The sequence below is a fragment of the Anolis carolinensis genome, chromosome 3, assembly GCF_035594765.1.
Source record: "Anolis carolinensis isolate JA03-04 chromosome 3, rAnoCar3.1.pri, whole genome shotgun sequence".
In the NCBI taxonomy this organism is placed as follows: domain Eukaryota; kingdom Metazoa; phylum Chordata; class Lepidosauria; order Squamata; family Dactyloidae; genus Anolis; species Anolis carolinensis.
Window position 1 is genome coordinate 48979852 of NC_085843.1, and position 19916 is coordinate 48999767.

A 19916-nucleotide genomic window follows, 5' to 3' on the forward strand; every position below is an offset into this window, starting at 1 on the left:
CCACCAAATAACAGTGTTGCTGGGAAGGAGCTGTGAACACCTGGAGAAACCCCAGAGGACTGCGTTTGGCACGCAGGAGAGCTGGACTTGGCCTCAAGGCTTGAGATTTTCCACTGCTGTTCGGAAGTATTAGTAATAGTCATATGTATGGGAGTCTGGCAACGCAGTGTTTTGGGGATTAGTTATGTGAACGTTCCTCTATGAATATAAATGATAATTTGTGCAGGTACAATTAAGCTATAATTATCAGGTTGTAAGCCCTCTGAAGTGGAAAGTGCCTTCCAAAACATTCTTCAAGAAATAATTGAACCTGAAGCCAAGGCAGCTTAATAATGACTTTTAAGAATCCTCAGCAATAGTAAATAGGCAATTAACAGGATTTGAAAATCTTCCCTACTGTTTAAAGGTCATGCTAGGCAAAACTTTCAAAAGCTTAGCATTAACAATGTTCATGGCATATATTTTTCAAGCAATTAACTTATAAGTCTAATCAAGGAGCAAAGACAAATGTGGCAAATGTTGATGTTTTGCCCTGGCAGTTGTGGGCCAACAGAAGTGGCTTGCTACATAAAGCACAGGCTTGGGGCAATATTCATAAGAAAATTATTCTGCCCAAGGACACAGAAATGATATTAGAGACTTCAATGCACAGTGGTCCAGCTACTTTGGAACTCTATTGAAGCAACAAAAAACAAGTTTTGTAACATCAATTGCTATGATTGGTAGGTGGTATGGAACCACTGGATTGACCAGGGATTAGAGCAGTAAAATAAAATACTAGGTGTAGTGGGAAATTTACTTGTCAAGTAAATTGAGAGGGGATAGAACAGCCATGTATACAAATTTTAAAGGATGCGATATTGAAGAGAGGGTAAGCTTGTTTTCTGCTGTTCTAGAGAACAGGACATGGAACAAAGAAGAGATTCCACCTAAACATTAGAAAGAACTTCCTGGGGAAGGGGAGCATGGGAAACCTGCCCATTGCTGCCAATGTGATGAAAATATTGTTTTCAGATTCGGGACAAAAAGCTCATTTGGAAAGGTGCTCATTTTTGGAAACATCGCTCAAAAACTAAAACAGAGCCATACAAATGAAACAAACAGAAACAGATAGCGATCCTATACAAATGCACAAGACTAGTATTTACAGCAGCTGAGCAACAAAACGCATGGTAGTAATGCAGTAATAATAAACACATAAGTCTTCCAAACTATGCAAACATATGTTTTCATTGGGTTCTAACTGACATCTTTTGCATAATGTGGCAAAATATTTCAGGAACATATCGGAATATATCAGAATGCCTTACACATGGTTGACATGACTTGAAATCTTGAAGTGCTAATATTTTCTATGTCTAGGCAGGTCAACTCTATCCTACTTAGGCCTCACGGTCATTTTCTAACCCCCTTTCACTCACTTTGGTCTTAACTTTCTGCAACTGCTTGTTCCCTCATCTTCGTCTGCCTTCTGTTTCAACTAGTGATTCTGGGAACCCTGAAACGGACAATGCATTCTCCAAGACTAGCCTTGAGCCATCTCCAACACAAATTGAATCCTGAAAATTTATTTCTTCCATGATGTTGCAAAGTTCCCATTTGTTTTAATGACATCTGCGCAGAATATGTATAGAGTAAAATAGAAGAACATTCCTGTTGTTGTTGTTGTTGTTGTTGTTGTGTGCCTTCAAATCAATACTGACTTAGGGTGACCCTATCAAAGGGTTTTTCTGGTTAAGATTTGTTCAGTGAGGCCTTTGCTTTCTTCTAAAGCTGAGAGTGTATGTCTTGCCCACACAGGAGGCCTAAATAAGCCTGGACTGGAATTCTTAATACACTATACTCACATGTTCAGTTTTAAAGTTAATAAAATATGTGGGGAGGGGAATGCACAACCTTTGCTGCAAGCCAAAATCTTGGAAAACCACAGTTCAGGATTTCACAGCCTTCCTATATATGGGAGACCCTCTGCTTGACTTCAATTTTTTTGCATGATCTAAGCAATAGGAAGCAAATCCAGGGTTCTCCCACATGTGTTTATTTTAACACAAAAGAGAACACTTAAATTAGGCTTGCATGTATCAGTGAGCCTACTCAGTGCCAACCTGTTCCTGTTAGTAGCAGTATTCTGAATAGGGTTGCTGTCACTTTCTGCACTGAGGTTTTTTCAATGTCACGGTTAACTATACATTAAATTTTGCTCGTGGTCTTCAGCCCTCTCCGTAACCATGTGTCTAAGTGTTTTGGAGAACACTTCAAACATCTGATAAAGCAGCTAAAGACAAGGAAAGCTTATGCTATAATGCATTTGTTAGACTTTAATGTGCCCCAGGACTGTTGTTTCTCCCGCAGCAGACTAACAAGGCCATCCGCTGAGAAAGCATTTATCTTTGCTACAATACCTCACTGTCTTCTTGGAAGAGAGAATCTTGTGAATATTTTAGAGTGCACTTCGCTTCCTTCACAGCCTCTTCAGCTACAGACATAAGCAAAAGCATTCATCAAACCATTCTAGAGACAGATTTGCCCGGTGTGATGCATCATTAAGTAAAAGTACTAAGACTGACACACTGATGCCACCTGATCTTAAGTCCAGGGCACCAGAGTAAACCCAATGGATCAATGAAACTTATAAAATGTTTACTTGCCAGTTTCCCAGTGATTCAATGGGTCTACTCTAACTGAGACTAGAACTGAATTTAATACTGGGTGACAAATGTACAATCACACTCTTAGCAAAAGTGCTTTTCAAATACCACTTCTTAACTAAGTAAGACTGAGAAAGAGAGTGGCTGAAATTATCTTGTAAAAGTGGACTCACTTTGAATTGGGACTTTTGAAAATGTCTAGACTTTATTCAAAGATGTGAATGGGGTCAAACTAAATGCATTTGCACTTCAAACCTTTTCACTGTGTCTTTCCATGAGTCTTTCTTTCCCGCCAGACTCAATTTTATTTTAGGCTCTTATCCAATCCATTTTTTCTATATCCCAGTATGCTTTTAGATTTTCATTTTATTTTAAATGTACTTATGCACATTTGAACATTGAACCTTATACACACACACACACACACACACACCGTATATACTTGAGTATATACACCATATATACTTGAATATAAGCCGACCCTAATATAAGCTGAGGCACCTAATTTTACCACAAAAAACTGGGAAAACTTATTGACTCGAGTATAAGCTGGGGTGGGAAATGCAGCAGCTACTGGTAAATTTCAAACTGAAAATATATCCCAATGAAATTATATTGAGGCATCAGTAGGGTTAAAGGTTTTTGAATATTTACCGTATTTCAAAGAAAAACAGTAAACTAGCTCTGTAAGTGGAAAAGCAGGGTCAACAAAAACAATATGGTATTAACAATAACTTAATAATAATAATAAAAAACTTCATTTGTACCCTGCCCTATCTCCCCATGGGGACTCAGGCCATGGTAACAGGCAAACATTCAATGACTACATAAACAATGTGTATATATATATATATATATATATGTGTGTGTGTGTGTGTGCATTTCCCTCCTGCAATATTTGCAAGCCCTGTATAAGTATATTCATATCTATCTATCTAGACATCTCTCTCTATATAGATAATTATATCTGTATAGGATTTGCAAAGACTTGCAAACATGTGAGGTGAAAATTCATATATAAAATAATGTATACACATAGATACAGATATACAGGTACATGGAAATCTCTAGATATCTATATGTATATTGGATTTGCAGAGACTGAAAATCTAGGGGGGGGGAAATTCATATATAAAATTAATGTATATAGATAGATGGATACAAATATAAAGGTACATACGGATTGCAAAGGCTTGCAGGGGGAAATGCCTATATATCTGTAGCAGAGATTAACAAATATTTCAGGGGAAAATACTTTTATAAGATTAATGAGTATATATATATTCTTCCTGACTTGCAAGGGCTTCTTTCCCTTTCAAAACATTTCCTTGGTTAAGAGCAAGGGAGGCTTTGGAAAAGTAAACACTAATAAGGGAGGGTAAGATGAGAGATAAATATGTCATATATTGCAAGAAATGGCCTCCAGGCTCTGCTGGACCTTGACCCGATTATAAGCCAGGGGAGGCCTTTTCAGCTCATAAAAAGGGCTGAAAAACTCAGCTTATCTTCGAGTATATACGGTATTTATATATATACACACACAGCTAATACATTTGAGCAGGTATTAGCTAAGGACATCTCAGTATACATTCAGTCAATTTTATTTAAATATGTTTTTCTAAAATATAGAATTTGTGATCAGATGAATTAGTGTGATCTTCTTTGTTAAGAAGAAAAATGGATTCTAGATATAACAAAAATGTTCTGGTTCTTCTAATCCAAGTAAATGTCTTTTTTATATGTTAGCTTTTCTAAAAAAGTAATTGTCCAAATTTTATCAAGCCAACTGTCAATGGACAGTCCATACTGTAAGGGGAATTGATATGAATTTTCATGAAAGTGAAGCAGATTTTCTGAAAGAAACTGCACAGATTTTCTGAAATAAAGCAAATCTAGGGTTGCATCTATACTGTAGAATTAATGCAGTTTGATGCAAATTTGGCTCAGTGATGTATGATTAATGTAGTCTTTAGCCTTCTCTGCCAAATAATGTTGGTGCCTCAGCAAACTACAACTCCCAGGATTCCATAGCATTCGGCTCAAACTCCTTAATTGTACAGTGGAGACGCCCACTAGAAAGACACCACACTTACACAAAATTGTGTCTTTGCAGCATACACACAGTGGGATGCTCATGTTCTACGCTATGTGGTGGACACCTTGAAACTATATATTCTATAGTCAATTCTTCAAATTCTGTGATAAAAGTCCCCATGGAAAGGGTAAAAAAACCCTTCCCATTCCAGCTGCTGCATTCTTTCCTAAGTACAAGAAGTTATTTATCACGTAATGAAATCAAATTAAGAATTAGCACACAAAAGCATTGTAATTCTAAAGACAAACAACTGACCAGAGGTAACACTTCACTATATAAACGTTAGAGACTTCCTACCAGCCTTTACTTCCATTTTTGTCTTCTCTAATTCATCTACAGAAACTTGCTTGAAGGTAGATGACATATATGGATACATCCTGTTAGAACACAAAACATATGTGTATTACAATTGTCATAATCGATTAAGACTAATCTGAATAATGTGATAACATGATGAATATAATAAGATGATGATGATTTAGTGATTTAAACTTATAATTGTGTATTATTGTTTGATATTATGATTTGATTTCTACGTGTATGTTCAGCATTTAATTTTGCCATTAATATTGTTGTAGTTGAGTCTGCAGGCAATATTACAAACGGTAGTAGGAGTACTAGTAGGAGGAAGAGGGTTAATCATGAGCAGGTGTCAGATGAAGAACAGCAAAGAAAACGGATCCGGGATATATTTATGGCACTGTCTGATGAAGACACGTTTGAAGGGTTTTCAAGTGGCGAGGAGTCAATGAGTGAAGAAGGAGACGGGCTGGATGTGAATAGAGGCACTAAGAGGGTTACCTGGGAGCAGGAATCAGATGAGGAACGGGAGAGGAAGAAGGTCTGGGATATACTTACTGCTCCCACAGAGGAGAAGTCATTTTTGGGTTTCTTTGGGGATGATGGGTCTGAGAGTGATGAAAATGTGGAGGGCACAGTGGACTGGACTAATGTACAAGAAATAAGGGATATGTTTGCAGAGGCAACTTCTAGTGATACGTTTGTGGGGTTTTCAGGACAGGAGGACTGGCAAACAGGTGATACACCCGGGTCATGGGGAAACCTAAGTCTTGATAGGAGATGGAGGAACTGGAGGGATGATAGCCGGGGTTCACGTGTGACGACAGGAACAGCTGTGGGGGATGACGATGGGGTGGAGGCCAGCTCATCTTCGGATAATGATGTGTAAGTTAAAAGTAGGGTCTGAAATGGGGATCCTTTGCAGAAGGCAAAGTGTTGTTTTGGCATAGGTTTGTCGCTGCCTGTTTTTCTTGTTGGGCTTTGGGTCCTGGCTCTACAGCTTGGCGTTCCTGGTTCCTGTGATTCTTCAATTTGGATTGGACTATCATGAGTGTGCTTTCTCCCTTCCTGGACTTTTGGACTGGTGACTTCGGCTCTGTCTGGCGACCTTGGTATCGACTTCTGGATTGGCTTATCGTGAATGCAGCTTTCTCCCTTCCTGGCTTCTGGATTGACTCGACTTCGGCTTTGTCTAAACCACTTCAGAAACTACCTTTGGATTGGCTTATCGTGTATGCACCCTTCTCCCTTCCTGGCTCCTGGATTGACTCGACTGCGGCTTGTGTAAACACTTTGGAGAAGACGTTAGTTTGGACCTTCTTCTACTACTGTTTTTGGAACTTCGACTGGATTTGTTTACTCTCTGTGTGCAGCGCTGTCTTCCAGGGAGCCTGTTACAGCGCTGTTTTGCTGCCAATTCCATTGACTGCATTTTAATTCGGATTATCCATCCATTTAATCTGGATTATTTTCCGTTCTTCTTTGGAGCCCAGTTTGGGCTTAAACTTTGAGTTTTGGTCAGGGACACTGCAGTTAAATGTCTCTGAGCCTGTTTTTGAGTTGCAATAAACCTTTTGTTAGACTAAGAATTGTGTGTGTGGCTCTTTAAGGCGCCTGTGTTCCGACAAATATGTTGTAAACCGCTTTGAGTCCCGCCAGTGGTGAGAAAAGAAGTATATAAATACAGTAAATAAATAAATATATATATAAGATTATTCAGCCCTCTAGTTTTCATTATAGATAGGGATATTTGCTTGCACATTCACAAAACTGCGTACTGCATTTTCCCCTGTGCCAATGCCTGCACAATTTTAAAATAATTTCTCAATAGCAGATAAACATTGATACCTTGGACTATGGCATCCTGATTTTGCAAAACTTAGTAGATTCATGTAGAACTTTGTGTGTGTGTGCCCCACTTAAAGTCACATCATGATCAAGGTTAGACTTGGATAGTACCTGGATTGAAACTGACAAAGGATAACAGGTGCAGTAGGCTATATTTCAGAAGAAAGCAATGGCAAACCTTCCTTAAGTATTCCTTGTTTAAGAAAACTCTCTGAAATTCATGGGTTCCCCGTAATTCAAAAGATGACTTGAAAAGCCGTATTGACAAGAATCAGAAAGTTAAATGGAAGGAGAAGAAAGGTATACATAATCCTTAAGTATCAAAGTAAGCAGAATTTCCACAACTCTCAAGAACTGAGATTGTCCCCAAACTACTGGTCCAATTGAGATAGGAATTAATTCCACTTTATATTGAAGCTGTAACACCCCTAGGCAGCACGAACACCGAGAACCAACACGGAGGCCAATAAACAATCTAATATCTTTATTAAGGCAATAAAAGTTTCAAACAAAAATAAGCAGAATAGATAGTCAAACAGTTGACCTTTAAGATAAGATCAGAAATAGTCCAAAGAATGAAAGTTTTATGTCCAATATTAGAGTCCAAAGTCCAAAATCCATTAACCGAAACAAACTCAAACTTATTGAAGTTTGAGTGGGGAAAGGAGCAAAGTTCCTCAAGAAAGTACTTGAAATAATAGCCCAGAACAAGGTTTCAAGGCAAGGCAAGGCTGTTCGTGGTGGATCTGAAACGCAGTCCAAACTTGGCATGGGACGAGCCACTACGCCCGGTCTACTCGAGAGTAAGCGCGCCAACAGGCCACTTAGAAGCTCAGGAACAAGAGACGATGTATTCTTCCGTTAGAAGTCCAGTTGACACCGCAACAGAGATCCTCTGCGCAGAACTTTTATTGAAGTCCAAAAGCTTCCCCCAAGAGAACGAGCTGCTAACAATGAGGCGCCAGATGCCTGCCTCCTCAATTCTTCCCAGAACTGGCTTAGCCACAATCTCCTCGCTCCACTAATCTCACACTTCTCCTTAAACTTTGTCTTCGAGAGCGATCTGTTTGGAAAGTAGCCCTTCTATCAAATTCTAAACTCTCCAGAGATCCGGGAAGAGCCGGCAACATTTCAAGGGCATTCCTAATTGGCTCTGGCTCTGCAATATCAACAGGAGACATCTGGAAAGGAATTGAATCTTGCTGCGATGGGAAAAAACCCAAATTCTCTTCATTTTGATCTGCAATGGCTGCTGGATCAGGGGCCAAAGGTACCTGAGACATCACAGTAGCTTGGATTCTTTCAGGCGTTACATATAACTTATACTGTATCTATAATATATATATTACGTTTTTGTGGCAAGGAACAAAGGACACCAATAGGGGCGTTATGTTTAGTGCTTATCTTTGTGCTTTGTTTCCATTGGCTGCTTAGTTACAATTGAGAAACGATGGATTTGGTCTCTTGGGGTCTCTTCCAATTCTATGATTTCAGAGATTATAACACCCCATCCTAAAATGCCAGAACATCACTATATCTTGGCCTCTTTTTGAGCCTGGTGATGCACCTTGATAGACAATTCCTATGTGGACTTTGGGAACTTGGAGTCCAATGTTATGCACCATTAAGGGGTTAATTGCACCACGTTTCATGAAGAGCTGCAGAGCAATTGAAACTATAATGAGTACCACTATCTAGATCAGGCATGGGCAAACTTGGGCCCTCCAGCTGTTTTGGACTTCAACTCCCACAATTCCTAACAGCCTACTGGCTGTTAGGAATTATGGGAGTTGAAGTCCAAAACACCTGGAGGGCCCAAGTTTGCCCATGCCTGATCTAGATCCTCTATTTTAGGAAGAATTCATCACCGGATTCTGAAAAAAGATTCTTCACCACCAGTTATTCCAGGAGAAGTCACCATTATTGTATAAAGCCTTGCAAATTATTTAAATGAGATTGTTTTTTATTATCACAGTTTGTAAGATTTTGTTTTATTGTTTGCTTCAAACATCAAGAACTGTTTTGTTAAATTTCTTTTTACCAAAAATGATGTTTGTGGCACACCTGACCTTTTCTGAGTGTTTCTGATCAACAATTTACTGGAATCCACAAATGTTCCCGTCATGTAGCTGCTTCTCATACATGCAGTACAATTAACTTGGCTGCTAAACTGTGTATTTAAGATTGATCCTGCCAGGACGCCCACTTTACAGACCTCTCCCTATTGAGTCCAGCTAGAACTGGACCAGTTCCTAGTCTTGCCACTGCCTGTATAGGACATTCATTTGTCTTGCTAAATTGTACCTTAAATTCATGCTAGATGTTACAAGATTAGGAGTCCATTAGAAAACAAACTCCATAGGTGGCCTGTAATTATTCACTGGCACTTTTACAGAACTGACTAACGCTCACTCCCGTGAAAATGCACAGAAACAAAACAAAACACATGCCAATCCCTGAACTGGCTGGTGATTATCTTATATAAAGTGTTCTGGACTCTGGGTCAAAGTGTTTGGTCACAGCTGATTACCTTTTTAACAGTCCAAGCTGCCAATGTGATTTGAAGTCGTCTCAGATTATAAATTGCTCTGCCATCAAAATCAATTTCTCACCACTGCTCCGCTCAAAAAGGGTTGCTAATGCTTTTAGGCACATTGCTATGAACATTCAAATATCTGGCTTTGTGATCATAAGAGAGGCTGACTCACCTGGGTCTGTAAAAGCAGTAAGGCAAGCGCTTGGTTTCTACTTTCTTGGCTTGAATAAATATCCTCATCCGTGGGTCAAAGTACAATATAGCTGTATAAGCTCTCAGAGACCACTGTTCCGGAAGGCTGGTTCAGAAAAGTGTTTAAGGCAGAATTATTTTAAGATCACAAAGAGAAAACTCTACTGGCTAGAGAGAATTATGTGCACAATCAGCTTGAAAAGCACCACCACAACCAACAACATGAACATATCCTTCGGCTCTTGCTAAAGTGTTCTTGAAAGCCCATAAGGTGCCCTGCAATTCTTTTTCAGAAGTGACCCCAGAAATACATTACTGGAAGCATGAAAACAGGCCTGTTACAATAGTATGTGGGGTAGTTTGGGCACTGGACTATGGCTTTAGAGACCAGGGTTTGCGTCACTGCTAGGCCATGAAATTGAATGACTGATGCTAGACAACTAACACCATATTGATCTCAAAGGAAAGCATCAGAAACCCTTTTTTGAACAATTTTGCCAAAAAAATCCTCTTATAATTTGTCTTACGATGGATCTACACTGCCATATACAATCCAGATTTTTTGTTTTGAGCTGGATTATATGGCAACATAGACTCACATAATCCAGTTCAAACCAAGTAATGTGGGTTATCTGCTTTGACAATCTGGATTATTTCGTAGTGCAGATCCAGACTTAGAGTTGCCATAAGTCAGAAATATATTGAAGGCTCACAACAACAACAAAATACAAATGTACTACGAATATTATCTAGGTACCGGAGAAAAATGTCAAAACTGATACACATGAACACATTTTCTGACTCTGGATGATGTTGCCATTTGTTCCCTGGGGGCTTTAAATAGTTTAATGTTTCTAAAAGAACAGTAGAACATAACAAGGATCAATACCGAAGTTTTTGTGACTATTATGAATTGAAAGCATTAGTATGCAAAATTCTACACTGGAGCAAGTAACCTCTGAAACAATGTCACATCACTATTGCTGCATTTTGTGTTGCTGTGCAAAGTATTCTCTCCTGGAAGACTGAAGGAAGGGAGGCAGGGTGCTCCCCTGGATCTAGCTGTCACTGATTTAGAAACATGATTGCATTAAGGCTGATGTGCATGAGGCGTCATACATTATCCTCTATACATGCAGGGAACAAGCTTAATTATGCCCCTTATTTGTAGCTTCTTGAAATTCTTCCTCCCCACCCACAAATATTTTTGGATGATCTTATTTTCAAACACAGATCTGGTGCCATGGGGACTACAAAATGGGGTTTAAAGAAGGAACATAGGATTATATATACATTGTAGAAAATTACATTGGGGTAAGATTCTATCCTACATATAATAATAATAATAATAATAATAATAATAATAATAATAACAACAACAACATTATCATCATCAACAACAACAACAGCAACTTTATTTTTGTATCCTGCTTCCATCTCCCTGAAAGGACTCGGGGTGGCTTACATGGGGACAAGCCTGATCAGACATAGATTAAAAACATAACTCAACATTAAACAACACTATAAGAACATAAAAACAATATCATCAAACCACCAATAGCCTGAACAGTAATAAATCCTGAATTTAGGAGGGTAGGAGCTGGTGCAATAAAGCTTCAGGGCAGGGCTGGGGGAAAAGTGAAGGAGTTAATAATAAATTAAAGCTAGAAGGGCAATGTCAATTAAAACGCCATAGGACAAGGAACATTGATAAAGTGAAGGAGCTGAGTATGTTATAGTTGGGGCCGAATATCTAGTGAACTGCTTAATTGAAGGCACAACAGAACAGCCACACTTTTAAGTCTTTACGAAAAATGGACAGGCACTTCCCAGTTTTTGGCATCCAAGAAAATCGGCTTATTTACAAAAAACATTTTCTAAAAGATGTGTTCCTTTCTGTTCATTTTGATTCCTAACAAACTTACTTCTCAGTGGCTCCAGTGATCAGCACATCCTCCTCATCTGTTTGAATGTCAAGTTCTGTCTCTCCAGTGATTGTGAGCTTCAAATTATATATCACCAGCAAAGTCCCTAATATAAAAGACAGTTTTTATTTTAAAAAAATATTTGAATTTGAAATTTGAAATTTAGCGAACAATAACAGTTCACGGCACCGAATTCAGCCCCTACCCTGGTTAAATTACATCCCCTAGATTGCATCCAGAGCTTCTCTTCCACTGAAGAATAAGGTCTTTCCTTCAAAAGATTAGACTTTAAGAGACAATTTGGGTGAAATTCAACATCTCTAGTTATATTCAAAATTACAAATCCTCCCACCATTGCAAAAATAACACATAGAACCCTTCCAATGAATAAACACTGCTCAGTTATTCCAATAGTGCAAATAATAGAACAGAGATCTTTGCCCGGGCTAAGAAAATACGATCAAAGAAACTGCAGCAGAAGATGTATTAATATCTTATGCTACTTCTTTTCATGCTTCTATCATAATGTACGAAACCAGAACTCATATCTTCCCAAGGGTGAAATTTGCTCAACTGATCTCAGTAAGGGGAAAAGATGTAAGTTATATCAATTCGACTACATTATGGGGAAAAAAGAAAATATGTATATCGCAAAGATCAGAATATAAAGGTTAGGGGGATTCTGGCGCCACTAGGCAGTGGAGGTTTCCATAGCCACAGATTCCGTATCCACAGATTCAACCAGTCACAGCTTAAAAATAATTCTCCCTCAAAAGCCAAAACCAAAATTTGATTTTGCCATTTTCTATGAAGGGCAGTACTTCATATTCAACCAGGACTCAAAAAAATCTCGTCGTGGGTGTCTACTACAGATCTCCGTGCCAGGATGAAGAACTCAAAGCCTGAGTCCCACTGGGGGATAAGAGCGGTATATAAAATAAATAAATAAATAAATAAATAAATGACGTCAGCAGTTGACCAACACGCACGAAAGAAGAGATATAGTAGGCATGGGCAATTTCAACTATCCTGATATCTGCTGGAAAACAAACTCAGCAAAAGTAGAAAGTCCAACAAATTCTTCGCCTGCCTTGCAGGCAATTTTATGGTCCAAAAGGTGGAAGAGGCAACAAGAGGATCGGCTACTCTTGATCTCATCCTAACAAACACTGAAGACCTGATCAATGTAGTCGAAGTGGTCGGATCCTTAGGAGCAAGCGACCATGTGGTCCTGCAGCTTGTGATACAAAGGAGGGCCGAAACCAAGACAAGTCAAACCCACATTCTGGACTTTGGGAGAGCTAACTTCCAAAAAATGAAGGAAATACAGAGTGAAATTCCATGGACACCAATACTGAAAGACAAGGGAGTTAAGGATGGATGGGAGCTTTTCAAAAGTGAAATACTCAAGGTGTAAATGCAAACAGTGCCAACAAAGAAAGAAAAAATAAGACAAGTGCAAAGAAGCCAGAATAGAAGTCCAAAGAACTTCTAACTGGGCTAAGACTCAAAAGAGACATTCACAAGAAGTGGAAAAGGGGAGAAATCACCAAAGAAGAATTCAAACGAATAACCAACTCCTGTAGGGAAACGGTTCGCAAGGCTAAGGGGCAAAACGAGCTCAGGCTTGCCAGAGACATTAAAAACAATAAAAAGAGCTTCTTTGCTTACATCGGTAGGAAAAGGAAGAACAAGGAGGCGAGAGGGCTTCTGTGAGGAGAAGATGGGGTAATGCTGACAGAGGATAGGGAAAAGGCAGAACTACTTAATGCCTTCTTTGCCTCAGTCTTCTCACAAAAAGAAAGTCAGCCTCAACCTCAGCAACATGGAATGGAAGAAGCATTAGGGGAAATCCAACCCCAGATAGGGAAACAACTTGTCCAGGAACACCTGGCCACTCTAAATGAATTCAAGTCCCCACGGCCAGATCAACTACATCCAAGAGTATTGAAGGAACTAGCAGAAGTTATTTCAGAACCATCTTTAAAAGCAGATTGGAGGAGGGCAAATGTGGTCCCTACCTTCAAGAAGGGAAAAAAGAACGACCCAAACAATTACCATCTGGTCAGCCTCACGTCGATACCAGGCAAGATTCTGGAAAAGATAGTTAAGGAAGTGGTCTGCAAACACTTAGAAACAAATGCGGTCATCGCTAATAGTCAACATGGATTTACCAAAAACAAGTCATACCAGAGTAATTTGATCTCTTTTTTCAATAGAGTTACAAGCTGGGTCGATACAGGGAACACCGTGGATGTAGCATACCTGGATTTCAGTAAGGCCTTCGACAAAGTCCCCCATGGCCTTCTGGCAAACAAGCTAGTCAAATATAGGCTAGGCAAAACTACAGTTAGGTGGATCTGTAATTGGCTAAGTGAACAAACTCAAAGAGTGCTCACCAATGTGTCTTCTTCATCCTGGAAAGAAGTCATGAATGGAGTGCCACAGGGTTCCGTCCTGGGCCCGGTTCTGTTTAACATCTTTATTAATGACTTAGATGAAGGGCTAGAAGGCATGATCATCAAGTTTCCAGATGACACCAAACTGGGAGGGATAGCTAATACTCCAGAAGACAGGAGCAGAATCCAAAACGAGCTTAACAAATTAGAGAGATGGGGTGAAAGTAACAAAATGAAATTCAACAGGGACAAATGCAAGATACTCCACTTAGGCAGAAAAAATGAAATGCAAAGATACCAAATGGGGGACGCCTGGTTCGACAGCAGCACATGTGAAAAAGATCTTGGAGTCCTCGTGGACAAGTTAAACATGAGCCTACAATGTGATCTGGTGGCAAAAAAAGCCAAGGGGTTTTGGTCTGCATAAAGAAGAATATAGTGTCTAGATCAGGGAAGTCATGCTGCCTCTATACCGCCTTGGTCAGACCACACCTGGAATACTGTGTCCAATTCTGGGCACCGCAACTGAAGGGAGATGTTGACAAGCTGGAAAATGTCCAGAGGAGGGCAACTAAAATGATTAAGGGTCTCGAGAACAAGCCCTATGAGGAACAATTTAAAGAGCTGGGCATGTTTAGCTTGTAGAAGAGAAGGCTGAGAGGAGAAATGATAGCCATGTATAAATATGTAAGGGGAAGTCATAGGGAGGAGGGAGAAAGCTTGTTTTCTGCTGCCCGGGAGGCTAGGACGCGGAACAATGGCTTCAAACTGAGGGAAAGGAGATTCCACCTGAACATTAGGAAGAACTTCCTCACTGCGAGAGCTGTTTGGCACTGGAACTCTCTGCCACAGAGTGTGGTGGAGGCTCCTTCTTTGGAGGCTTTTAAGCAGAGGCTGGATGGCCATCTGTCGGGGGTGCTTTGAATGTCTTCTTCCTGCTTCTTGGCAGAGGGTTGGACTGGATGGCCTGTGAGGTCTCTTCCAACTCTATGATTCTAGGATCTGAACACCCATGGATTTTGGTATCCATGAAGGGGGGGGGGGGGGTCCTAGAAACATATCTGGCTGAATACCGAAGGTCCACAGTACTGGCAGGGAGACTATGTAGTGTAAATAAGCACCATTTACAAACCCTGTTACAAATCTGAGGACAAGTAACCATAAGTGGACTTACATTGACCAAATAAACAAGGACCAATCTGGTGTAGCATATTCCAGATTGACCCCGGTATGGATCACACAGGTACTCCCTCAGCCAGTGCGGAGGCAAGGTGGTGTCCTGACCACTCAGCAATTCTGAATGCTGTTCTGTGCCACTGGATGGCTACTCTTACTATCCCATCTTGCCTCTCATTTCATGGCAGTTTGCCGCCAGTATATGGATCCTACTTGTCAACTGTAGTGCAGTGATTTTGGCCAGGGTGATAGGCAGTTCCCTTGAAGGAACTGTGGGCAGTGATGGCCGACAGGGAGCTCTGGCGTGGACTAGTCCATGAGGTCACAAAGAGTCGGAGACAACTAAACAACTGAGCAGCAGATAGGCAAGAGGGAACACTGATTTTATTATGGTATACATGATTATATATAACTTTTGAATAAGTAACATGGATGGGGCTATGAGATCACCTGTTTCCCCATAAATTGCATCAAACTGCTTCATCAGTTCAGCTTCATTCTTAAAAGGTGAGTATTTGTAAATTATTGATAACTGTGTGGCAAATTTCTCAGCATCATCTGCCATTGGGTTTCTTGTTTGACTTGACCATGAAGGAATTGGGACGATAACCTATAGAGGGAGAAAAAAGTAGTGCTTCTAGTTAACAGATATTCAAATGAAAGAGAAAGATATTGTGGTTACAATGCTGGGCTGAGATTTTGAAAAAATCAGGTTTCATTTCACACAATCGTAGGACACAATGGGTGACCTACTGAGGTCAGTTACTCTATTTTAGCCTGACATCCTTCAGGGAGGCCTAAGAATGAAGTGAAGACAAAGAGAGCCATACATACAGTCTTCAGCTCACTAGAAGAATGATTTCTCCCAATGTGTCACAGACAGTGTGACTGCTTAGGAGCAAAGTCCAAACAAACTCATTGAAATGGCCAAAAATGCCAATTTTGAGAAAGCAGCAAAATATCCAGAAGTCCAGTCCAGAGTCAAGAACACACAGCTCAAACAAAGATACTAAAGCCAGAAATCAGACTACCAGAAGTCAAAGCCAGGGGCCTTTCAGTAGTGAACTGAGGGCCTTTCTACATTGCAATATAATCCAGAATATCAAATCAGATAATCCACAATATCTGCTTTGGATTACCTGAGTCTATACTGCCATATAATCCACTTCAAAGCAGATAATCTGGATTTTATACAGCTGTGTAGAAGAGGCCTAAAGCCCCTTCCACACAGCTGAATAAAATCTCACATTATCTGCTTTGAACTGGATCTGAACGGTTTGAACTGCCCTAAACGGTTCTGGTCCAATTTACCTGTCCGAACGCATCTCCTCCTATGAGCCCACGAGAACCTTAAGATCATCCGGGGAGGCCCTGCTCTCGATCCCACCGGCCTCACAAGCACGGCTGGTGGGGACGAGAGACAGGGCCTTCTCGGTGGCGGCCCCTCGGCTGTGGAACTCCCTCCCCAGTGACATCCGGCAGGCTCCATCCCTTTTGGGGTTCAGGAAGAAGCTGAAGACCTGGCTATGCGCGCAAGCGTTTAATGAATGAACTCAGTTAGCATTGACATGGATCGGATTAAGGCTTTTGCACAAGGTCTGATGGATGATTGGTATATATATTTGGTGTTGCATTGTTTTAAATTTTTATATATTGTATTTTATTATGTTATTTAATTATTTTAACTGTTTTATTCTTATTTTATTGTATTATGATGTACTGGTAGTGATCCTACCAGTTGTGTAAGCCGCCCTGAGTCCCCTCGGGGAGAAGGGCGGGGTAGAAATATTGGAAATAAATAAAAATAAATATATGGCAGTATGGACTCAGATAACCCAGTTCAAAGCAGATATTGTGAGGTTTTCTGCCTTGATATTCTGGGTTATATGGCTGTGTGGAAGAGCCCTGAAAAAGAGCAGAGGCAGGTCCCAAACAGGTCCCAAACAGGCATTAGACTGAAGCAGAAGAGTCACAACACTGAGGGCTTTTATCAAAATCTCAACTGGTGCTTGATTAGTGGCCATTTCTCAGATAATCTTTAAAACCTGTGATACCTTGCCCACTCTTTCCAATGTTCTAGAGGTGTGGATATGTATAGCCCTTCGGTAGCTTGCTCAGATGTGCTTACTTCAGCTTCCTGTAGAGCGGGACTTTTTAAACATTTCCACTCAGGACCCCTTTCCATCCAAGATTTTTGTATGTACGTAGGAATATAAAATAAGCATTGAAAATCAAACACTTACTGATAAGCATTTGGAAAACTTGCTAAAGCATCAACTACAGAGTCCATGGAAAACACCGTACAACAGATTTGTGTAAATGTATAAAACAGACACTAGGTGAATGTTCAGGATACCAATATTGAGCTAAGGGGATCCCATTTGGTGTCAGGACCCACAGTTTAAGAAGCCCTGCTCTAGCGGGTCTTATACAGACCGCTGAGAAGTGGTTGCTTCAGCTGAAGGTTCATCTGTAGCAGTGACTGAGCTAGGCTGGGCAGACTGCTGGAAGCTGCTGGCCTCCATCTCCTTTGTTGGCCCTTCTAGCAACTTCTTGTCCTTGCTATCTGAGCTGGCCATGACAATTATTGTAAATTATATTATAACGGTATATTTATATTACATGTAATATTACTAATAATATTACAATATAGTGTTGTAGTACAATATAGTAATATATAATGCTTATATTGTGCTATTTGAATAATACAATATGTTGTCTGTACATATGATTTGTGAGCCGCTCTGAGTCCCCTTCGGGGTGAGAAGGGCGGGATATAAATGTCGCTAATAAATAAATATGTGACCCATATTATCTAAAGCCCTTTGAAGGCAAATCCATAGAATGGCATATTGCAAGAGTGAAATTCGCTTTCTAGGGATAAGAAAAGATTTGGGAAGGAGTTGTCGTGAGGGCAAAGCATGCCAATAAACCTTGGGAATGGTACATGGACTGTACATGGCTTTGCTTGAAGAAGGTTTTACAAACAGACATGTGGAGATCCATTCACCAGCAGGAAATGCTTAGAACACTGCTACTGTGTTGAACAGTACTAAAGACTGGTAGCTTACACTGACATCTTACTCTCATACCATCAGTGCAGATATTCTTGCTGCTGATCCAGTATCTGTGGAACATCCTGCTGGGGTACCCAAGTACTATGCAAGGATATATCTGATGCTCCCATAGAACTCTCTGCTATAATGGCCAAGTAATTAGAACATCAACATACTAATTAACTAATATCGTATACAAATCTCTGTGGCCTTTATTTTGTGTTGTGTGTGTGATGTGGGTGGGAATCCCAGATGCTGACTTGAATACTTAGACTGGAGAGAAAAAGCAGGGTATAAATAAACGTAAGACCATATTTACTTGAGTATTGTGCCCCATCTAATCTAATGCACACCTCAATTTTCAATACCCCGAAACAAAAACAAAAACGAATTTGCTGGCGAATGTAATGTGCAATGGAAAGAGAATGGAAAGAAGATGCAAGAAGGAAGGGGAGAAAGAAAAGCAGAGAGAGGGAAAGAGAATGGAAGAAAGGGACAAGGAACATATTGTATGTTTGCCGGCTTGCCGCAGGCCCCACAAGCCAAGGAGGCTGCTGCCTTTGCCTCTTCATCCTTGACTCCTGGGGCCTGCGTCAAGCTGGCAAAGCAGCAAGCGGCCACAGGAGCCAAGGAGACTGCTGGTGTTCCTCCTCCGTGGCCATCTTTGCCTCTTTGTCCTTGGCTCTTGGGGACTGCGTTGAGTCGGCAAAGCAGTTGACAAAGCAACAAGCAGCTCCAGGAGCCAAGGAGGCTGCTGGTGTTCCCCCTCCTGCCCGCGGCAGCCTTCACCACTTCGTCCTTGGCTCCTGGGGCCTGCGGCAAGCCAGCAAAACAGAAAGCAGCCCCAGGAGCCAAGGACGAAGAGGTGAAGGCTGCTGGGGCCTTGGGCTAATGGCCCGCGAAGGTGCTCCAGCCACCTTCCTACCTCCCTTCTTCTCTTGCTGAGGCCATTGCCTCATCAGGGCCGACTCTCTGGCTAGCCACAGACCCCAAAGTGGAGGAAGAGGAGGCGGTGGTGGAGGCGGCCTCCTTTGCCCTGGCTTGCCGCCCCCCCCCCCCCCCAACAAAACCAGCCTTGGCAAGCAGAGAGGGCTGTTTTGCCAATCTAATGTGCAACCCAATTTTGGTTGGGCCTTTTATCCAAAAAAGGTACGCATTAGAATATTAAATATGATAATAATAATAAAGAATAATTTATTGTGTCCTGCTTCTTCTTTCATGTGGGTTTTTCTAATATATGATACTGCCAAACAAATAGCACTGTGTAGCTTTTCTACGTTTATCTGTGATAAAAAAAGAGAAGAAGTAGTGATGGGAAAACACAGAAGTAGTACCTATTAAGCATTAGTTATCATTAATTGATAAAAGTAGAACTTAGAATACTGACTTTTTGGGCTTCAATATCCAGAATCCACAATTTCTGCAGATATTTTTTTGCAGGTGTGTGTAGACTACATAGAGTAGTTTTTCAAAACTCTGCTGAATCATGTTGAAGGTTACATTAAGGGTTTAAAAAATCATAATAAGCAGACATACCTCATTGAGACTTTCCATTTCACAGAAAGTCTGAGAGAAAAGAAGGCACGTCATTGTATTCTCTTTCTTGGTGAATAATATGAAGTCTTTCCCTAAACGCATAGAGCCTCTGCAATAAAGACAGAGGATATGTCCATTCTTAAAATAAGTGCATTGTCAGCTTGTTAAGATAGTTATGATACATTGCTAGAAGGAATTCCTGATG

At 40.6% G+C, this 19916-nt stretch overlaps 1 protein-coding gene across 10 annotated transcripts in view; it reads right to left on the reverse strand.

Annotated features, from left to right (window-relative positions):
• The window catches only part of morc1 (MORC family CW-type zinc finger 1), an 86273-nt gene that overhangs the window by 53224 nt on the left and 13133 nt on the right, over positions 1–19916 (reverse strand). For 9 of the 10 annotated variants that reach the window (XM_008107781.3, XM_008107779.3, XM_062974872.1 and 6 more), the window contains exons 6-11: positions 19712–19820; positions 15570–15729; positions 11545–11650; positions 9600–9725; positions 5041–5120; positions 2403–2476 (exon numbers count right to left, since the gene is read on the reverse strand). In XM_008107781.3, coding sequence (XP_008105988.2) covers positions 2403–2476; positions 5041–5120; positions 9600–9725; positions 11545–11650; positions 15570–15729; positions 19712–19820 — 655 coding nt within the window. The remainder of the gene's footprint in view (positions 1–2402; positions 2477–5040; positions 5121–9599; positions 9726–11544; positions 11651–15569; positions 15730–19711; positions 19821–19916) is intronic. The other variant, XM_062974874.1, reaches the window with a different exon arrangement.